This window comes from Penicillium cataractarum (genome assembly GCF_028827025.1).
Source record: "Penicillium cataractarum strain IBT 29864 chromosome Unknown utg000005l, whole genome shotgun sequence".
Taxonomy (NCBI): Eukaryota; Fungi; Ascomycota; class Eurotiomycetes; order Eurotiales; family Aspergillaceae; genus Penicillium; species Penicillium cataractarum.
The window spans coordinates 91,340-109,377 of record NW_026622741.1 but is presented as its reverse complement, the minus strand read 5'-3'; the positions used below and the strand labels follow the sequence as shown (position 1 = coordinate 109,377).

At 51.4% G+C, this 18,038-nt stretch overlaps 7 protein-coding genes across 7 annotated transcripts; 1 reads left to right on the top strand and 6 right to left on the bottom strand.

The window, feature by feature from the left end:
- Positions 1 to 176: 176 nt before the first annotated feature.
- On the bottom strand, positions 177 to 599 carry N7496_005808 (uncharacterized protein; the record flags this gene model as incomplete). Its single annotated transcript, XM_056698737.1, has 1 exon — positions 177 to 599. The coding sequence occupies one exon, from the start codon at positions 597 to 599 to the stop codon at positions 177 to 179; it is 423 nt and encodes a 140-aa protein (XP_056554150.1).
- Positions 600 to 1,035: 436 nt separating this feature from the next.
- On the bottom strand, positions 1,036 to 4,329 carry N7496_005807 (uncharacterized protein; the record flags this gene model as incomplete). Its single annotated transcript, XM_056698736.1, has 5 exons — positions 1,036 to 1,771; positions 1,830 to 2,067; positions 2,460 to 3,517; positions 3,579 to 3,825; positions 3,906 to 4,329. The coding sequence occupies 5 exons, from the start codon at positions 4,327 to 4,329 to the stop codon at positions 1,036 to 1,038; spliced, it is 2,703 nt and encodes a 900-aa protein (XP_056554149.1).
- A 955-nt stretch (positions 4,330 to 5,284) lies between these two features.
- N7496_005806 (uncharacterized protein) lies at positions 5,285 to 7,936 on the bottom strand (the record flags this gene model as incomplete). Its single annotated transcript, XM_056698735.1, has 5 exons — positions 5,285 to 6,704; positions 6,756 to 6,974; positions 7,029 to 7,711; positions 7,762 to 7,866; positions 7,928 to 7,936. The coding sequence occupies 5 exons, from the start codon at positions 7,934 to 7,936 to the stop codon at positions 5,285 to 5,287; spliced, it is 2,436 nt and encodes an 811-aa protein (XP_056554148.1).
- A 523-nt stretch (positions 7,937 to 8,459) lies between these two features.
- nctA (negative cofactor 2 transcription regulator complex subunit BUR6) lies at positions 8,460 to 9,280 on the bottom strand (the record flags this gene model as incomplete). Its single annotated transcript, XM_056698734.1, has 2 exons — positions 8,460 to 8,716; positions 8,812 to 9,280. 2 exons carry the CDS (start codon positions 9,278 to 9,280, stop codon positions 8,460 to 8,462), a joined length of 726 nt encoding a protein of 241 aa, XP_056554147.1.
- Positions 9,281 to 10,205: 925 nt separating this feature from the next.
- On the top strand, positions 10,206 to 13,323 carry N7496_005804 (RING finger protein; the record flags this gene model as incomplete). The annotated part of the gene is made up of 6 exons (XM_056698733.1): positions 10,206 to 10,249; positions 10,310 to 10,419; positions 10,498 to 10,859; positions 10,911 to 11,187; positions 11,250 to 12,180; positions 12,237 to 13,323. The coding sequence occupies 6 exons, from the start codon at positions 10,206 to 10,208 to the stop codon at positions 13,321 to 13,323; spliced, it is 2,811 nt and encodes a 936-aa protein (XP_056554146.1).
- Positions 13,324 to 13,766: 443 nt separating this feature from the next.
- N7496_005803 (uncharacterized protein) lies at positions 13,767 to 15,072 on the bottom strand (the record flags this gene model as incomplete). The annotated part of the gene is made up of 3 exons (XM_056698732.1): positions 13,767 to 14,662; positions 14,728 to 14,883; positions 14,955 to 15,072. 3 exons carry the CDS (start codon positions 15,070 to 15,072, stop codon positions 13,767 to 13,769), a joined length of 1,170 nt encoding a protein of 389 aa, XP_056554145.1.
- Positions 15,073 to 15,829: 757 nt separating this feature from the next.
- On the bottom strand, positions 15,830 to 16,899 carry N7496_005802 (uncharacterized protein; the record flags this gene model as incomplete). The annotated part of the gene is made up of 2 exons (XM_056698731.1): positions 15,830 to 16,583; positions 16,670 to 16,899. 2 exons carry the CDS (start codon positions 16,897 to 16,899, stop codon positions 15,830 to 15,832), a joined length of 984 nt encoding a protein of 327 aa, XP_056554144.1.
- Between the last annotated feature and the right edge of the window lie 1,139 nt (positions 16,900 to 18,038).

The window sequence follows — 18,038 nt, the reverse complement described above, 5'->3', positions numbered from 1 at the left end:
TTTGGTCCCGGGTGGAGGTCCTGCCCGAGTATAAAAGCGGTTGTATTTTGTATGGGCTTGTGCTATAATATCTTCAATACGATTTATATTGTTCATCTAACAGTTATCTCATCGTAAACCCTTTCTCTGAATCATCTCAAGTAATATCTACCTCCCATAATCCTCAACACCATTATCTACCCAAAAAAAGCCCTCCACCCACCCCCCTTCTCCTTCTCCTTCTCCTTCTCCATCTCCCTCTGTCTTTCCTTTTCCCTCTTCTCCATCTCAATAACCCCCTCCCTAACAGCCTCCTCCTCCCTCCTCCGAAAAACCCTCCCCATCTCCCCCCTCAACGCCCCCGCACAATCCGGACAAATCCCATCCTTTTCTTCCCGTCTATCCTCCGGAATACGGTATTTACTGTTACTCCAGAGCATAGACTCGACTGTGATCCTAGTACCAGTCCCGGTCCTAGCTCCATCTTCGGGGCTAATTCTAGGAGCTAGTTTGCAGTTTTGTCGGTATTGCGTTGGGAGGCCTGCTTCCGGGCAGGGTGTTTTGTGAGAAGGGTTGGTATGTGTGCAGGTTTTGTAGGTTATGTAGTTTTGGGTGCACATTTGATGGGTAGTTGATCTGGTCTGATCTGGTCGGGTCTGTTCTGGTTTAGGTAGAGTGTTAACATAGGATTATGTTTTATGTCAACTTTGGTGGAAATTTGGCAACTTATATATGAGATATAGTGTGTATTGTTGGATTGTGGAACGCATTATAGGAAACAAAGACATTGTGTCGTGCTTTCTTTGACGATTTGCTTTGTTGTATGCTCGATGTTTCATAATATGTCTAAATCTGGCACTAACGCACTGAGATGGATAAAAGTAAAGTTTCAATGTTCAGTAAAGAATGAAGTCTTTGGAGAAACGCTTTCATTTCTATTACCCCGGCCGTTCGTAAAGATAAAACAAGTAAACATGTATGTCCATAATGGATACAACACTCTATATAATACGACCCCAAGGCATACTACCGTAAACAAAGAAAGTGCTAATTCTATCACCAGGTCCGCCGCGTCTTATTCCACATCCGCACGAAATCCTGCTTCTCTTCCACACCGAGTCCAACACGCTTAACCCGGCCAAGACGGGCCAAAGACTCGCCAACCTGGTCGAGAAGCGCCTTCTCGCTAGCGGTGACATCGCCAGTCGCGGTGTCCTCGTCCAGTGTGTCCAGGTAGTTGGTGCTGAAAGTGGACTTTCGGGTTGATCGAGCGGGAGGTGCATCGAACGCACTCCGGCTAATCATGATGCATTCGGCGATGCGCACTCGAATGCAATGCGTGGGTCGACTCAGTAGTGTCCACAGGAAGCTGACGTAGCTACCCGGTAGAGGGGTGACCACATCAACGGGCGTGTATCTCAAACTGAGGGGGAAGATCTTTGTCTTGGATGGGACGCCGAGCAGTGAGTGGCTCAGGGGTAGAATACCGCGGCTATTGGTGGTGGTGCATTCTGGGAAGATAACGATGGGTCGGTTGGGGTATTTCTCCACCAATGTGGACACATCGACTAGCTTCGTACCGGGCTCGGGTTCGGCCAGGGGCTGCGCGAAAGCGCGCAAGATAGCTTGGAGCAGGGAGATGCGCTGCACTTGACGAGTGTTTGGGTAGGATGCCGTGAACACTGGGTCGAAGATGGCGGCCAAGTAAACTGCGTCAATCGGGGAAGTAAACGAAGACGCGATGACCGAGCCGGGCTGTGGTAGACGGGCTTGTTGTTGCTTTGAGAGGGATCTATAGAAGGGAGGTCAGCATCGGCTGTTCCTGTCAGACTGCTATCAACTATGCTCACCCTTTCCTCACTCCGTCAACCTGTAGGTCAATCCACCATATACTGGGGACACCTAGTATACACCACAAGGCCGCTTTCTTGCCCAAGGATCCAATTGGAAGCCATTGCAAGAACAAAAAGTACGATAAGGTGACAAAGATGAATATGGGAAGTCGAAAGCAGAACAGGAAGAGTCGGAGGGGCGCTTGGATGCCCAGTGGCTCTGCTGGAATGGGCAGGAAGGGCGCGATGCCCGAGCCTGTGGGGGAAATTTCAGTTAGTTTACTAAATGTTATCCTCGGTCAACGTGGGAATTTGACTTGCCTCGATCCCGAAACTGGGAGAACTTCTCCATTGTAACGTCCGCGGTGGGCTGGAGGGAAAAGCGGTTGTTTCGTTGAATTTCTGGGGCTTTGGCATGTGAGATGCACGTGACTGGTCAGCTCGGCGAGCTGACTTCTGAATTGGGAAGGACCGAACAATCGAGTATACCAACGATCAAGGAGTCATTATTTAGACTCTCTCTATCAATTTGAGACTGAGGTGGTTTGAAGAAAGGAATACTGTCTCAAATACATGATCTGTTAAAATGCTGATGGACACCAAAACGCCTTAAATGATCTGACTCTATACTATACAAACTCTATACACCATGCAAATCATCCCCCTCATCAAACTCCCCAACCACAAACTCCGGCGTCTGCGGTGTGGGTGGCAACCGAAAGAACCAAATCGCGGCAGCCACCATGCAAAATAACGAACTAGTCATCATCCACGCCAATCCAATCCAGAATCCTCCAAGTCGCAAACCAAGCTGGAAGACCGTCGTGATGGATAGACTGGCCACAACATTACCAAAGGATTGAATAATCTCGATGACCGTGTATAGTCGGGCGGTTTCGTCGCGCTCGACCAGGGTGGTGATGATTGAGCGAGTGAGGAAGACGAAGCCTGATCCGGAAGTTTGGATGATCATGCTGGGGATTAGGGTGGCCACGGAGGGGGAGAGGCCGATTCCTAATGTGCCGATGGTGAGGCAAAGGATGCTCGCACGGGATAACCAGAGATCCTTCTCAGTGGTGGTGCGCCGAGGGTTCAAGGCGTATTTCTTGAGATAGGGTAGACCCCAGAGGAATACGGGGATGGACACCGTTGGTCGAGATGCCACGAGCATATTGGCCTGTGCAAGTGTCCAGTGGTATCGTGTTGAGATATACTGTGTCAAGAACCAGGATGAGCCTCGACTCAGGCGGTATACCAAAAAGGCCGTCAAAAGGAGAAGCACTGGTTTTCGGTTTAGGATGAAAAGGTAGGGTTTCATATAGAAGCGATAGTTGGCGCGACATTTGGCCCAGAATGACTGCGGTTGTTGCGTGGGGTAGCTCCACGTCATATGGGCTTCATGGTCGTTGTCCACGTCCATATCACTTTCGTCGTGGTACATTTGCTCAGGCTTGTCGTAGGTGTGCTTGGGATTGGATTCATCGGCTAGATCAGAGAGCTCCACATGGGGCTGCTCCACGGGTTGAGGTGGAATTGCATGTTTCGTCTCGGGAAGCACGAATATAAATAGTAGACCACCGGTAACAATAGCGTATCCGATCAATAGTGGAGCCCAGGGGTCCATAGTCATGAGCCATGAAGCGAGGGCGCTAGAGACAAAATCGGCTCCCATGGAAACAATAGCGAACTGGAAGAAAAGACCGGCCCTGTTAAAACACAAATAATTAGTCTTGTATATACGTTTTGATAAGAGATCGGAATCATTACCTTTCCGCTTCACTGGTCACATCGGCCATCATCGTCCAGATAATGGCAAACGCGACTACTGGTCCACCACCGATTAACCATGCCAGAGAAGATAGCCAAACCGCCCGCAGCGGGAGTGTATCCGAGAACCACAAGACGACAATCGTAATAACCGAGTTTAAAAAGAATCCGGGGACACCGAGGACGAGGGTTGATTTGCGGCCACGACGGTCTGCCAGCAGACCATAGGGAAAAGCAAAGACCGCGCCTATAAAGAAGAAAAAGAAGTCAGCATGGATATCGCATGGTTTCCACCACCATGAACTATCCGGGGATAAAGATGCATACTCAATAACCCATCAAAGAACATATGATATCCCTTAACGGCGGCCAACTCGGCCTGAATCTCAGCCAATTTACACAATTCCTCAGGAACCTGGCCATTCGCGCCAATCTTCGTCGGATCCGCCTCGGTGTAGTATTGTCGACAGGCGATCGATTCCATGACGCGGACCATCGGACCTTCCAGGAATGCGAAGCCAATCTCCACGGCCAGCACCATGGCGAAGAGAATGAGTTTCAGCCGGAATGTGATCTTGCTGGCGGAGTTGGATGTGGAGGAGGAAGTAGTCGCCGGGACTGGTCGCGAGGGCTTTGCATGGCCATTGTGGGTGTTGTCGATGTTGTGGGCGCTACCGCTGGGCGCATTGGAGGAGGCCAGAAACGGCGCATCCTCGCGGTCCTCGCGGTACAAGTCAGGTTCCGTGGGCATGGCGGCCGGGCATGCCGTATATACTAGGTAGAATTGGGTGAGTGGGAGGGGAACGAGAGGAAAGAAAGATTATAAGTAAGGGAAAGAATGAGAGAAAAGTGGTTATCGTGGCATAGTGAGGTGAGAGAATGATGAAACCTAAGCGTAACGAGTGTATGGTGGATTAAATCGGAGATCAAAAGGAGGCCAGGCCAATCGTCGCAAACGTTACGGTCACGCCCCCTTTGACTTTCCAGCAATCGCAGCCCCACTTAGTTCAGGGGAACCAAAGTATTCATGATTAAATAGTATTGAATTAGATACGCCATAGGATCGTATAGTATCGCTGCACTCTGTTCTAGAAATAGATCGAGTCTCTTTCATACTACCACTGTAGCCTGGTTCGTTGTCTAATTAACAGTATCCCCTAGCTACTCGATTACTCTGTATGTAAATATTCTAATTAATAGTCACCATCAGCCTATCAGGTAAACGATTCCTTGCTCAGCCCATTACACAACGAAGCCCAACTTCTTCAAAGGTAAGCGTTTCAACTCAAGATACCGTCAGCTTACTCGATGCTAGCCCTCGTAGCACAAGCCCGTGGCTTAGATGCTGACATACACTCCAATATTACACCCACAATAGGGGTCAAGCAGAGTGGTTCAACTCGAAAATTCCTGTTTCAAAAGGACTCACTATAATCAGAATCCCCATACTCCTTAGGATCTTCCCCGAGTCAATGCACACCCCCTAGAAATCCAGGCTAGCGCCCTTTGGAAGGTTATGTCGATCACAACTTCTTCAGCCCCGCACTAACCTAATGCATACTATAATCAACGCGAAACCCCGTCAACTGTGCAGTATGTCGACAAAGCACGATACTAATGATAACCGGACAAGAAAGAATCACATCGCTAGCTCGAGTCAGATAATATGTGTCTCTATATGAATATACATCGGTGAAAGGTACTAATTACAAATATCCCGCTTCTTCAAAGAGACTCCCACGTGCTTGTACCACGGCCGAGAGTTCCAGGAGGAACTCGTATAGAATCACCACGTTTGTTAGAACGTGACCTAATGTTGCCACGGGGGGATATTCAGATTCCACGTCCTCCGTTGTAGCTGCCTCCTCCGTCTCCTCCGTGGCCTGTGGCTGTGTAGCTACCGTAGGGAAAGGCGTGGCCAGTCGCTGGCGGAGGACTTCCATTGCCGCGATCCGAGATGTAGATGAGCCCCGCGATTCTAGGGGACGGGCTGTGGATTCACCTCTCATCAAGGTAGGTGCCATGGGTGGGGAGCTGATGGGCTGTGGCGATCGGCCGCGGGATGCCGGGGCAGAAGGATCGGGGGATCCTGGGTAGGACAAACGGGAACGGTCGCCCGATGCAGGAACAGGAGGCTCGGATGGTGCCCGTGAGCGATCTGGCGTTTGTGGGCGATCTTCTTGGTGTAGGAGTTCTCGCCGGGCTGCGACCAGGACATCAAAGTCTGGCAGTTCTTGCTGCCATTGACGGACCTGGGTTACCAGCTTCTCGAGGGCCGAGGTCAATGTCGGGGATGCAGTGGCAGGCCATGTAGGTGTTTGATAGGCTCGACGGATACCATCTGCATCGTCAGAGGAGTCCTCTTGAGAAGGGGGATTGTATTGAAGAGGGTCGACCAAGATCCAGCCATCCAGTGAGAACAGATGAGAGGAGGCCAGACTCATTAGAACTCCGGTCAAGGCGAGGTTGACGATAACACTGTTGGTGAAGAAGTTCTCCACACACACGAGAAGAGCTTGAATAATAGGATCATCTTGTTGAAGCTGCAGTGGAAGAGGGATTTCATCCTCGCTATCGTCCATAGAAACTGGGAGGCATAGCCGAGACTCGAGTACCCAGGTCGCATCCGCAACGTAATTCTCATATGATTCGTTCAATGTGGGCTCGGCGATGAGTGACGTGCCCAGTTCGAGGAGATGTTCTAGCTCAGCATTAAACGCGCCAACGGTCCGCTGTCGTGCCGGCTGACTGGGAATCGTATGGATGAGAGCACGAGCAAAGGGATGATGACGCTGTAAGACGACATTCAACAGACGCAGTGTGGCCAGCACAGTCTGTCGATTGGAAGAATGAAGTCCAAGGAGCGCCAGATCACGCAAGTTGAACAGTGAAGGGGAAGGCTGGGCTGCTTCCGATGCTAGGGCAGCCAGGACGTCGAGTGATTTCCGACGACTGGCCGACATGGACATTTGTTCCTCTGGTGGCGGAGAGGAAGCGAGTAAGAAATGCAGGATCCGGTGAACTAGCTCGCCTTGGTCGATCGAGTCGAGGATCCGGCAGAGATAGGTTAAGACCGCGGCAGTGGAACCGCCTGCCACATCCGAGGATTCCAATAAAGAAGGGTATCTGAGGCAGTTAGCATGATGCAAAGAGAAGAAAAAGAAAGGGTGTAATTACAAAAGTTGCTCGAGGAAAAGCACCTGGAAATGATCCAAGAGCGTATCGTTCACTTCCTCGGACTTGCAATGATCAATGGTATCTTGCCAAAACAGCAGATAAGACATGAATGCATCCATCGCCTCGCTCAAGGCCGGGTGTAATGCTGTCTCTTCTTTGGCATGATCCGAGAGTGCAATGATCCGAGGCACATTCTCGTCAGTGGGTGTAAATGTCAAGCTGCACCTGGTTAGATTTCACTGCCACAAGATTCCGGGACAATCATAGACTCACCCGCCCAACTGACTATACAACGCACCCAGACCTGTCGCCATCAGCGTTGCCAAATCACTCTCAATCAGCCATTTCTCCAAATTCTTCGATCGCGACGCGGTCTCGATAAGATACAACAGCCCCGTACGAGCAAAATCGCCCGCACGTCCTTCATTATGAACATATTCAACCAGCAGATAGAACAGCGGGAACTCGTCCTTGCGCGTCGCACCGGCGAACTCCGTACCACTGGGAGCTGGCGACTCGTTATCCTGACCGGTAGGCGTGACCCGGGGCACAAACCAGGCCGGCAAGGTGGCAGGCTGTAGGCGGATATTATTGGCGATGCCGAACAGCAATTCCACCAAGCGACCCTCAATTTCGCCAGATGCCTTATCCGCACGACGAACTAGATCGACCAGCGCGCGAGCAAAGAGTCGGTTATCCACTACGCCGTCGACCTCGGCATCAATAAGCGTGTTGAAGAAGACCGTAGCAGATTGCAGCACGTTCTCGTCATAGTATGATAAAGCGAGTTTCGTGACCGTCACGAATATCTGAGAGGAGGCTGCGTAGGCGACACAGGGGTGCGGCGCTGGACCGCGGGACTCATCGCTGAGGATGGAGTTGAGTCGTTCGATGTAGGTGCGCGCGTGGGCGGTCGACTGCTCGGCGGACGGCGTATTGGTGGAGCGCCATATTTGCTAGGACTTTGGTTAGGCGGGGCAGTGCGAATACTCGGTGAATATCGTACCTGGAGGGCATTGCAGGCGCGTTTGAAGGCCGTCAGTCGTTCAGTGGGCGATGTGGCCCGAGAGGGCTTGGACGGCGCGCGTGAGCCGCCGATGAGACGAGACCACTGGGGCTGGTTAGCACTGGCCTAGTGTGGAAGTGGAATCGCTTGAATTCCAGTCACTTACAAAGTCCATTCTGTAGCAGCATGGTCTCACGACCTGAGGGGGAGGAGGAGGTGACGGGGTCAAGGTCGAGTGGAGCCGGTGGGCACTGCGTGTATCGCGCGTCGATCGCCAGCATCCACACGAGACGAAGTACGGAGTGCGTATGCCAGAGCCACGAGTCTCGACCAGGGGACCTGCTACTAGAATTTTGAGGATAATCTAGGGACATAAATTAAAGGAGTTTAGATCACGCCTGAAAGATGCGATCGTATTAATCTCATCGCGGCCCAATTCTCCATTGTTTTGAGATTGGACTCGAGTATTCCAAGCGCAGGGCTACACCAAACTATTCACAGAAAATAAAGATGCGCTACCCCTCTGCCCAGTAATAGAAGAAATCGAAAAAAAAATCCCAACCCAACCATAACGCCGTCCCAGAAAAAACAATTGCAAGCGAATAAAAAAAAGAGAGCTTGCAGATCATCAATGCGCCGGGTGCCGGTCCCATTTCTAGCACGTCGTCAATCGTGTCCAAATAGCGCAGTGCTCTTCATCAATCACTCTCCTCCTTGGGTCGTCGTCCACCTCGCTTCCGACGACCCTCGTTTTGATCACTGCCGTCATCTTCATGTTTCCGGCCAGCAGGAGCATCGGGCACCTTGGCGATAATGTCGGCCAGGAAATCGAGTACTTCGTCTTTGGCGACCGCGTGTTTCAGGTGAGTGGCGGTGACGCGCTTGGAATTGCGCTCCTTGGCTTCTTGGGCGGCTTTGGTGACGAGGGAGATCATAAAGAGCTCCAGTGCTTTGGCTATAAGATGAAAGTTAGGTCATCTCAGACTATGATTGCTGGTGATGAAACGAGAAGATACGCGATGGGGGGAAGAAGTGGCATTCGCTACTTACAGACAGCAATGGGAGTGACTTGGGCAACCTTGCCGACATCTTCATCGGCTTGCATAATTCGCTTAATGCGCGCGACGGGGAATTTGGTCTTCACTTCAATGCCAGCTCCGGGGCGAGCCTGGAGGCCCTCATCTTGCAAAGGCGCGATGGCGGGCATTGTGTCGGGAGCCGCGGGGATGGGGACTGGCGCGTCCGCGGACTGCAAACGCGATGAGCGACGGGCCATCTCGTCGAAGTCGTGGAAAGGAGGCACGTACTGTTGGGGAACGCGACTCGAAGAAGTGGGGCGTTGATAAGAAGAGAAGAAGGGAGAGGCGTCGTAGGAGGCGCGTTGGTTGACGGGGCTTTGCGGCGCGTAGGGAGTGGGGTTGAAGGTGACGTTGGAGTTGGAGTTGATGCTGGCGTTGGAGTTGGGGTGAGAGGGAGAGGAGAAATCGGGAGATCGTGGACGATAATTCTCTTCGGTCATGCTGTGGGGGCGCAAGATTTCTGGAAATAGAAAAAGGAAAAAGGGTGGGGTTTTGAATCAAAACATCAGGAAGGCTGATGCAAAGAAGTTGGAGGTAAAGAGGAAGGGTACGGATGGCCCAAGCTCCAGGGCCAATAAGTACTCACGTAGTGCTCTACCAGTATACTTAGTAGAGTAGAGTAGTACTCTGTGTAGTACTCACCGTCAACCGGGCGGTCGCCTCCTTTTAAATTCCGCTCGGGTGGAGCTGCTGATCTTTTTTTTTCTGCTTAATTTTCGACTTTTAACCCTTTTCCTCCTCCTCCTCTCTTCTTCTTCACTGATATTCTAGTCTCTCCCCCTAACCCTATTTTCTTTATCCTTATACTTATTTCACCCTTTCTCCCTTCCATCGCAGCCTGAATCCTACTTATGTACATACTAACCCCTACAGCGCAATATGGATCTGCGTAATGTCTCCTATTTTCTTCATCTCTCTTTGATGTAATTATTTTGTGTTTTTTTTTGCTTTTGCTTTTATCTGATTCGTTCTCCCACTGCGTTTGCTGGAATGCCCCGCCGATGACGATAAAAGGCTATCCGGAGGCGGACTGAAGACACCACTTGGATGGTATCGCTGCTCCCCTGGTGATGGACCCAAAAAATTACTTGATCTAATCTGAGGCGGGCAAATTAACCAGAGTATCTTCAACGTGGCCTAGTTATACTTAACTCATATTCCATTTAATCAAACGTAATAATCTTCTCTCCATTCTTCCAATCGAAAAGTATGCTCAAAGCAGGAAAGCCGCGTCTAGACTGAGTACTTCGGCCAAACATTTCTCCGACCAAATTCATGAAGCCCAGTGCTGATGCTCAAACTTCTTACACTTGGACAACTTCTCCTGCACCGGTCCCATACCTTGAATCTCTTCTTGATCCAGCCATGGCTGCGGCGGATCCGCCGGCAGGTCTCATGGACATCGCCAGGTAGGCCTCGGTGCTCGGCCTCTTCAAAGTTTCTCTTGCTAATTAGTCCGCCGCATCTAGCACTCTGTCCCAGGACGAAATTCCGTTCAAGCTGCGATGTGCCATTTGCAACAAGTTGGCGGTGAATGCTTTTCGCCTTCCTTGCTGTGACCAGTCTATCTGCGAGACCTGTGAGTTGCGATGCCCAGGCAATGCTTTTCTTGACCCGAGTTCTAGCTGACATGGTTTTTTTTGCCGTACCTCTCTAGGCCAGACATCTCTCCCCGATACCTGCTCCGTATGCGCGCACACCCCGGTCTCGCCAGATCTGTGTAAACCGAACAAGGCACTGCGAACTACTCTTAAGGTCTTTTTGCGAACGGAAGAGAAGAAACGGGAGAAGGAAAGACAGTCGGCTGCGGCCACGCCCGTGATTACCACCCCCGCGGAAAACGATACAATTCCCACGGAGGCTGTTACGAAACAGAAGCAAGTCGAGGAAGCCCCGGTTGAGGTTGCTGAAACCACTGCGCCTGCCGAGACGAAGCCCGTTGAAGCTGCAAATGAGGAACCGGCTGGAGATGCGGCAGCAGACACGGATGCGCCTGTATCGACCGAGCCTGTGACTGAGGTATGGTGATCCAAATCTGTCTTCACATATTCAAGCCACTAACTTCTTCAGCCCGAGACCAATGACCACGCCGAAACGAATGGTGACGACGCTGCGGGCGCTACAACGGATCCCGCTACCGAGGCAGATGCCCAGCCTACTCCCAATGGCGACCACCTGGCTGACGATGAATCTGCCGCGAAGGATACATCTCAACAAACCGATGCCAACATGATGAACGCGGGCCCTGGAGGCTTCTCTGGCATGGGTGGTTGGAATGGAAATAACAACTTCAACGGAATGAACCCCTACATGGCCAACCCCATGTTGAATTTCCCCAACGGGGTGGGTATGTTGGCTCGCCTGCGGTACTACTTTTGGCACAACTTACTAATCCTATACTTCTCCTAGGAATGCCTATGACAATGGACCCAATGGCTGCTAATCAGGGGATGTTCGGAGAATACGGAATGAACATGACTGGTATGGGCATGAACATGGGAATGAACTTCAACGGGCAGGGCATGTATGGATCCTTAGGATGGGACGGCTCTCAGCAAAACATGTGGCAAGGCGGCCAAGATAAATTCAATCCAAATGCTTTCGCAAATGGCACGGGCCCTCCCTATGGTGGAGGAGCGTTTGGCGGGTCTAATATGTCTTACCCTTCTAGCTCAGACTACCAGTCTGGTTACTACGGGCCGGGATATGGCCGTGGAGGTGGGTATCGCGGTCGTGGCCGTGGTTATTATCAAGGTGGTCCCGGTCGAGGTGGATATGGAGGCTCTGGACAAGGCCATTTCCCTCCTAATGGTAACTCTGGATTTCCTAACGGCCAGCCTGGTCCCGGTGGTGCCTCAGTCGGAGCCGATGGAACCACCAGCAACCCTGAAGATCCTTCTCAAATGAATGAGACTGCCGGTACAGACCCCGTATCAAATGGACACCCACAGACTGGAGATGGTGCCGCAGACACGACCACCGAGCCTAGTGCTCAAGATAACCAAGGCGACCAATTACAAGGGATCCCCACTATTGATAGCCTGGATCAAGCCTCTGGCCAGATGGAGCATAACGGCTATCAAAACCACATGGCCCAGGGGTATGGACGCGGCGGATACATGCGAGGTGGTTTCTCTGGAGGCCGCGGTGGATACTGGGGCGGAATGCCCGGTTCGTATCAGCCTCAGATGGAAGCTCGAAACCCCGGGGTTGAGGGCGCGCCAGCTGCGCCGCGTGCAATGCGACAGGGTCTTCCAAATACGAGTGTCTTCCGCCAACGCGGATTCCATGTTCATGGAAAGGCATCGGTTGGCAGTAATACACCGGCCGCATCTCAAAGGTAAGCTGAGACTGTGTCGTTCTGTAGAAAGAGGAATTTCATATTGACTTGAGTAGGGGAAACTCTGAAGCTCCACAGGACGCTCCACGCACTCGATCACCCTCGAGAGCTCCTTCCCAAGCCCAGGGGCCAGGATCAAGGTCTCGCTCCCCATCTCAAGGCCGAGCTTCCCGCGTTCGCTCACCTCTCGATGACAATCGGGATGGCCACCAAGAGCCAGAGTCAAAACGACCAGGTATCGTGCAAGAACTCAAGCTAGCTGACCGTCGTTCGCGCTCTCCTTCACGAATGTCATCCCGTCGATCGTCACGACGCAGAGATCGTGACGAGGATCGAGACCGCAGAAGTAGTCACCGTTCACACCGCTCTCGTCGCCATCATAGCCGAAGCGACAGTCGCAGTCGCACTCGCAGTCCCACGAGGAATGGAGACGCACGTCACCCTGATCGTCTAAAGCAGATTGCCGAAGAAAAGGAACCTAACGGTCATGACAAGGTATCTTCTGAGACTGGCGATCGTGGGGATCTCGCCAGTCGTGTCAGTAACGGCCACCGATCTGGCAGGGATGGACAGAGTCGACGTGAAGAGGATCGGGAGAGGGAACGGGATCGTGATCGTCATCGTGACCGCGCTCGAGACGGGCGTCGTCGTGAAAGAGACCGGGACCAGGATAGACGTGGTGATCGGGATCGTGATTCGGAACGAGAGCGTCGTCAAAACCGAGATCGAGAGCGAGAGCGGGATCGTGATCGTGATCGTAATCGTGATCGCGGCGGTGAAAAAGAACGCGATCGTCGTGAGCGTGGTGCTGATCGCGAGAGAGAGCGCAAACGTCGTCGCGGCCGCTCCGAATCCCCCAACACCAACGATCGCTCCTCGCAGCCTCAAGCTCGCCGCGTGAAAACCAACGGCGAAGACCGGAATCGCGATCAAACACGAGCTCAGGCCGCAAAGACCGAATCTGAAAAAGATCCTTACACTCTGGAACGGGAAGCCCGCAATCGCGAACGTCTCCTGCGTGAACAACAAAATCGGGGTAGCGCCAAATCGAGTACCTCCAAGTCCAGCAACCGCCGGGATAGCCGTCAGGAACGTCTAGTAGGCGGTCGTCGTATCAATTACAAATACGAAGATGAGCTTTAGCTGCAGATCTTTTCGAGTCTTGGATCTGGTCTAGATCCGATCTGGGTTGGTGAGATTCCAACTCGACAGACATTTCACGGCATATCATTTGATGAAAACAAAAAGTTTCATGGCACGGGAAATGGCGTCAGGGATATCCTTTACTCTCCTTTGCTGATTCTTCCTTGGGTTTTTATGTACCCCTTTTATCCTTTCCATTTACACTCTTCTTGCATGTCTTTTATTCTTTGATTTCCCCCGGTGGATCTGGGTGGATGGGCATCGCTTTTGCAGCCCGATAGATATGAGGGTGAGAGGCAAAGCGTCCTCGGTAGATAGGTTACTTTGAATCAATCAAGGGTATTCACTTATTTGCTTGCGCTCGTCTATTTACACAGTACACTCCATGGCCTGGGACTCCACTATTTATATACTTTCCCCCAAACCTTCCCCCTTCTGCTAACTTAAGCCTTGGTAGCATGCTGAGTAACATCAAAGCTGTAGGACGGCTTCATCTCGTTAGCAACGGGATAATAATCAGCACCCTTCAACTGCATATCACGAGCATAGTACTCAAAGTGCAGCGCATTGTAGCTAATATCCAGCGTAACAAATCCATTGGCAGCCTGCTGCGCATCAGCACCAAGCCACTTGGTAAAAGGACCCAGAGGAACACCGTAATTGCAATCACCAGCCTCGGCGTAACCCGCACCACCGGTGAGAACGAAGTTTGTGCCGTTGAACTGGTAGTGCGCCATGCAGTGGTCGTGGCCGTTAATCACGACGGCGTTGTTCTCCCGGACAATGTCCATCAGCGGTGCGAGTTCGGTGTAGTTTGTGGAGGAGGAGATGAATCCGTGGTGGATCTGCAGGATCTTCCAGGTTGCGGTGGACTCGGCGAAGGCCTTGCGCAGGAACTCGACTTGCGTCTGCGTCGTCTGGTGGCATTCGATCACGTAGTCCGTGTTGTACACCGAGGTGCTCTGTTGGTACTTGTTGATGAAGCAGTCCGAGTCGACGACGGCAAAGGTCGCGGTCCAGTTGGAGCCCTTCAGGTCGTAGGTGTAGTACGGCAGGTTGTCGTTGCCAAAGTACCATCGGTCTTCCATGAGGGGTGCGATGCGGGTTTGGAAGTCCACGCCCGCTTTGCCGGCGACGATGTCGTGGTTGCCCAGCGCTTGGTACCAGGGCTTGCCGTCGAAGGCTTTGCCGACGTACATGTTCGCCCAGCCTTCGTAGAAGCGCTGGATACCCTCGGAGGTGAAGTCGACTCCGCTGTCGTAGAAGTTGTCGCCAACGGATACGAAGGCTGAGCAGTTCTTCTGGAGGCAGACCTTTTCGATGTAGTTGGCAGTGCGGGCTGGTGGATGGATGTTAGTCTTGGTGTCTTTCCCTTGATAGCCTTCGTTGAGGTGGGTTACTTACTCTCCTCGATGGTGGCATTGGAGATAGCAGCACGGTCACCGGGGTCACAATCATTCTGGAGATCGCGAGGAATAGTCACGCCATCAGCCTGAAGCTTAGGCAGGGCGTTGTTGCAAAAGTCCAGAGGCAGAGGCTGCCAGCCAGTCCAGCCGTAGTCTATGGCAAGTCAGTCTTTGTATGTGTACGACAGTGGATATTGCCAAGAGTATGATCCATGATCGACCAACCTCCAAGAAGACCAACGGTAAGCTTTTCAGCTCCAGTGGGCGCGACGATTGAGTTCTTGGCGGCAGAAGCACCCAGAGCCAGGCCCAAAGTCAGGGCAATGCGCGACATGGCAGGCATTTTGAGGCAAGAGAAACAGGGGAAACGAATGACACTCAAACTAAACTTTCACCTCTGTTGATCATTCAACTTGCAAAACCCGTATATATACAGTCAGACACTGACGGCCACCCCGACGAGGGGAATGTCGCCGCACAGCCGTGACAGGTCTACCATTCTCGTGCAGCTACCTAATCCTCCGTTAAATCCGGCTTATGGGTGCATGCAGACGAGTACGACAAAAAAGCTTATTTCACATTCTAGAAAAGCTTAGCTCTCGTGCTGGAGCTAATCAGATGTCGCGCCGAGCCCTTGTGTCGAGAAAGCTCCGCCGTTGCCGCGAATGTTGAAGTGTGCCGCTCGGACGATGTAATCTCCACGATTGCCGTCTCCACTAGACCCTGAAGACCTGACTTGCGGGCCGAATGCCAATGAAATCGAGGATTCCATCCCACGTGGGGAAGCTGTTGGATGAGTTTGTGTTTATTTGTCAGATACTGTCCCTTAGGCCATGACGGAAGTGGAAGGTGGCTTGCGACGATTTGGGGAAATGCAGGAATGTAAACAATCTAGCTTGTCGCGTTTGGATGATGAAAAGCATACGATTGAGGCACGACATTTCCGGCTTCAATAGCCGTGGCCCACGTGCGAACTATCGAGTACAGCTATATATTCTGAGCGTCAAATGAACTGAAAGGGACGCCGTCATCCTCGACTCCTATTCCACCAGGTTTGACTTTTATTAGATACATATTGAATCCGACAAAGCATGATAAGATTATAGGAATGGCGCCAGCTGGCCGCAGATGTTGACGCTTTCGTAGTTCAGACCGAAACCCTTGATCTCAGGGATGATACGGAAGTAGAAGTTGGCAGTGTGATCGGTCTTCACCAGTCCGATATAATCAGACATCGACATTCTGTACGCATCATTTGCCCAATCCTGTGCAATGTAGTACGCCATGCTTCTTTCGTGGTCTCGAGTCAGCTTCGATTGCACACGTGTCGTAGCTGCGATCTTGAACCCGGCACCGTCAAAGCGTCGGTGCATAGTGGCGCTTTGATCGATGCCGGAAGGAAGATGTCCAAAGTCACCGGCAAAGTGTAAATTCAAGTCCCCATTATCGAAAAAGTTGAATGCGATATCAGAAGTATTTCCTTGGTCGTCAACTGCCACATTTCGGGCAATAGAGCGATGGACAAGTGAAGGATCAGAATCCCGCTTGGTAAGGCTTACGTTAGAAACGTCGATTTGCTCCATGGTGTCAAACTTCCAACCATCACTCTGAAGAGCTGGGCCAAGAGCGTCCCACATAGTGTTCGAAGGGAGGTCGCGCCGCACCGAGCCACTTTCAAAGGACTGCTGCTGGTTGGTCGTAGAAGTGCCCACCGACCCATGCATATAGCCCATAACAAGGAAGATAGCATCCAGAGCGTGTTGCACGTAGCCAACATATCTAACACAGCGTTCTGCGGCTTCTTGTTCACAAACATATGCGGCATAGTCGGTTCCTAGGTGCACAAATGCAACTCTTGACACGTGTTAGGACTCCGGAGTGAATTATGAATAAGGGAAGAAGAAACGGTTGGAGGGATAAAGAAAAGTTACATGACTTACACTGCAGCGCTAGTACCAATTCTCAGGATGGTGTTGCCGATTCTTTGACAGTCGATTCGTGCCTCCAGAGGATTCGCTATATTGCGACTGCGAAGCTCAACCTGATCTGAGCCGTAGGCCACTAAATCGTGGGCACTATAGTCAAGGTCGGCAGGAAGCTGGGTCACTGGCACAGCTAAGACCATTCTAGTAGCAACGAGGAAAGGGAGGAATCGGTTGATAATCTTCATTGTGTAGTGGTGATTCTTGAATGCACAATGAACTTTGCGGTGTTGATTCTCCCTGCCAGCAGATTGGAAACCCTCTCTTTATATGTTTTTGTCTTGGCTGGGATCTGAAATGACCTTTCCCACACTATGGTACTGAGTCTTTAGCCCTAGCTGATAGTATAATTTGGAACTCAGCTCCAGCACTAAAGCTCAAAAATGCCTCAATATAGTCTGAATGTAGCCTCGTGGTCCTACAACACGCGGGGTTCTTCCTGATATGGCCTCACTACTGCAGCTAGGCTCCATATATTGAGCTTCTAGTTTGCAAACTAATCACGAAGAGTACATTTACGACGGGGTTGTGATACTAAGCGCCCAGCTGCGTACAAAAAGCGGCCCTAAAGCGTGCCCCATGGTAGTATCGTTTAAAGCTAGAAGGCTGCGGGGGCCTCCAAGGATCCCTCCAGTGACTTCAAATCCACGGAACCCGGCACAATCAGCTCTAGGTCAAACCAAACCAGTGTCTCAAAGACTCCATGCCCCGAATGCCTTGGCCCGTAGTCGCCGTAATACGATACTATAGATCAACATACGCATAGACGTAGGAGCGTGTTCTGGCGGCTACTCAAGGTAAGTGATTTCCCGACGACCATCAACGGTTTCTGATATCCTACATATGCATCTGCCTCGAAGACTATGGCAGACCCTACGAGAGGATCATCGATGACCCTGGCGAAAATTTGCGTAAATAGTGGCCCATGTCTTACTAACTCCATGCTAAAAATCAGACTATCTATTAGGACAAATTTAGGTCGATGGAAGGGTCTTGCCAAGAATACATTAGAGCCAGTAGGGTTCGTACTGGAGACTCAAAAGTCTTTAGTGCCGTGCTGTTTATCCGAGGGGTACTAATTTATCAAGCTTGGATGTGGGCTGTTGCGGAGATATCCGAGAAAACAAAATGAGCCAAGACGCCAGGAATTCGCTTGCCAATACTACCCTATTGATACTATGGGCCTGATGGGCTTTTAACTTGTCAAGACTCGAGCGGTAACTTAGTGACCCAGCTTTCTTTGTGTTTTGTTCAGTAATTTTGTATCTTCTGCATTGCGGTTGTCGTAACACCGTGTATCTAGCCGGCTATGGGGTCATTCAACCTG